The 1,633-nt window shown below is 32.0% G+C and overlaps 1 protein-coding gene across 1 annotated transcript; it reads right to left on the bottom strand.

Annotated features, from left to right (window-relative positions):
• LOAG_15383 (hypothetical protein) lies at positions 1-1,323 on the bottom strand (the record flags this gene model as incomplete). The annotated part of the gene is made up of 4 exons (XM_020448928.1): positions 1,237-1,323; positions 762-961; positions 481-588; positions 1-102 (listed from the first exon to the last, which is right to left on the bottom strand). Coding segments are annotated over exons 2-4 (285 nt in total), but the record flags the coding sequence as incomplete, so codon positions are not given.
• Positions 1,324-1,633: the final 310 nt, after the last annotated feature.

Here is a 1,633-nt window from a genome sequence, read left to right as displayed (position 1 = left end):
CAGCTGACCGACAGCAAACGCAACAAGATATGTTGACATTAATGGAGTAGTTGCGAATTTCACCACCTTTTTATTGTCTACCTTTGTTTCGCTTATAACATTCTGCAGTTTATAAGTGTAAATTACATGAATAAAGTACTCGCAAAATCTCGTTGGACTGTCGAAATCAAGAGGATACAATTTCTAAGGTCCCACAAACTATGAATATGAACCAATTTATAATGATATGCGAATGCAGTTATCAACATATTCACCCCGATAAAGTCCCCGAAGTGACAGAGTTTCGCTATCGTTTATCAGTTATTTTACTTCCATTTTTAAAATCTCGGAAATATTGGAAATCATGAAATTGTAATCTGTTAATCCATTCAGAGAACTGTAAACGCCCAAAATTTTCAAGCTGACTGCGGAATAAATTTCAATACTTTTTTAAAACAAAATCAAGTTCTAAAAACACATTAAAATGGAAATAATGGTCACCATATTCGAAAGTGCTGTAAGTCCTTCATCCACTATAAGTGTAACATCGAACTTTGCTTTATAGATAGGTTCGTCCCAGCAAGGAAATGCAAGCCTAGCATAAGTGCTCTGAAATCACAAGCGTGAAAAAAAATCAGAAAACAACAGCACTGCAAGTGATGGGAAAGTTCCTAACCGAACTGAATGTGTAGACTTTGGTTGGTAGGATTTGAAACTTGATGGGATGCATACAGGCAGAAGTTATTGAACTATTCAACAATATGTAATTGAAGAAAGCTAACTTCAAATTGTGTGGCAACTAAATAACATTCCCTTCCATCGGCATCTTTGTAGGATGATCGATAGAAACCTCGCATTTTTTCATTCAATTCACCCACAAAGTCCAAAGAAACTTTTGCTTTTTGAGGGGAAATATGCTTCGGCAATTTCAGCGTTACAGTTGTCCATTTTTTATCATATTCTATGCCGAGATCTTGTAACACTGAAAGCAAAGACCTTGCAAAAAGTAAAATTAAATCCTCCAAATAAAAAATAGTTCGATTAAATCAAGACATAAAGCCATTGTAATTACTGATATTTTGTTCAAAAAGATTCGAAAGTTTCGAAAGCTGGTATTCGAAACCGATAATTTCTCCTTTTCAAACCTTTACTATTCTAAGCAATGGATATATATTTATATGTTTATATATGTACACATTAATGGTAAAAGCTTTCAATACAGCACTTCTTATTAAGGTCAGGACAGAAAAAACTTGCCTGATCCATCACTTAGTGTAAGCTGAGCTTTTTTGATATTAATTTCACTTGAATGTAACTTCAAATAATCCGTGCCTTTCAAAATCTATAACGAATGACAAATACTGAATTAGATGGAATTCAATTTAGTGCCAGATTCACATATTTTTTTTCCCCATATGATAAATTTATTTAATAAAAAGGCTGGCAAATAAAATTCCTGGAGCACATTCGAAATACCAAATGACTATACCCTTTCAAAAAACATCAAAGGAATCCATGTTTATATATATATACATGTACATATATACATATATATGTACATATATACATGTACATATATACACATATATATACATATATGTACATATATACATATATATGTACATATATATATGTATATATATACATACACATA

This window comes from Loa loa (assembly GCF_000183805.2).
Source record: "Loa loa unplaced genomic scaffold supercont3.1880, whole genome shotgun sequence".
Classification (NCBI taxonomy): Eukaryota; Metazoa; Nematoda; class Chromadorea; order Rhabditida; family Onchocercidae; genus Loa; species Loa loa.
This window is presented reverse-complemented; position numbering and strand designations above follow the sequence as displayed.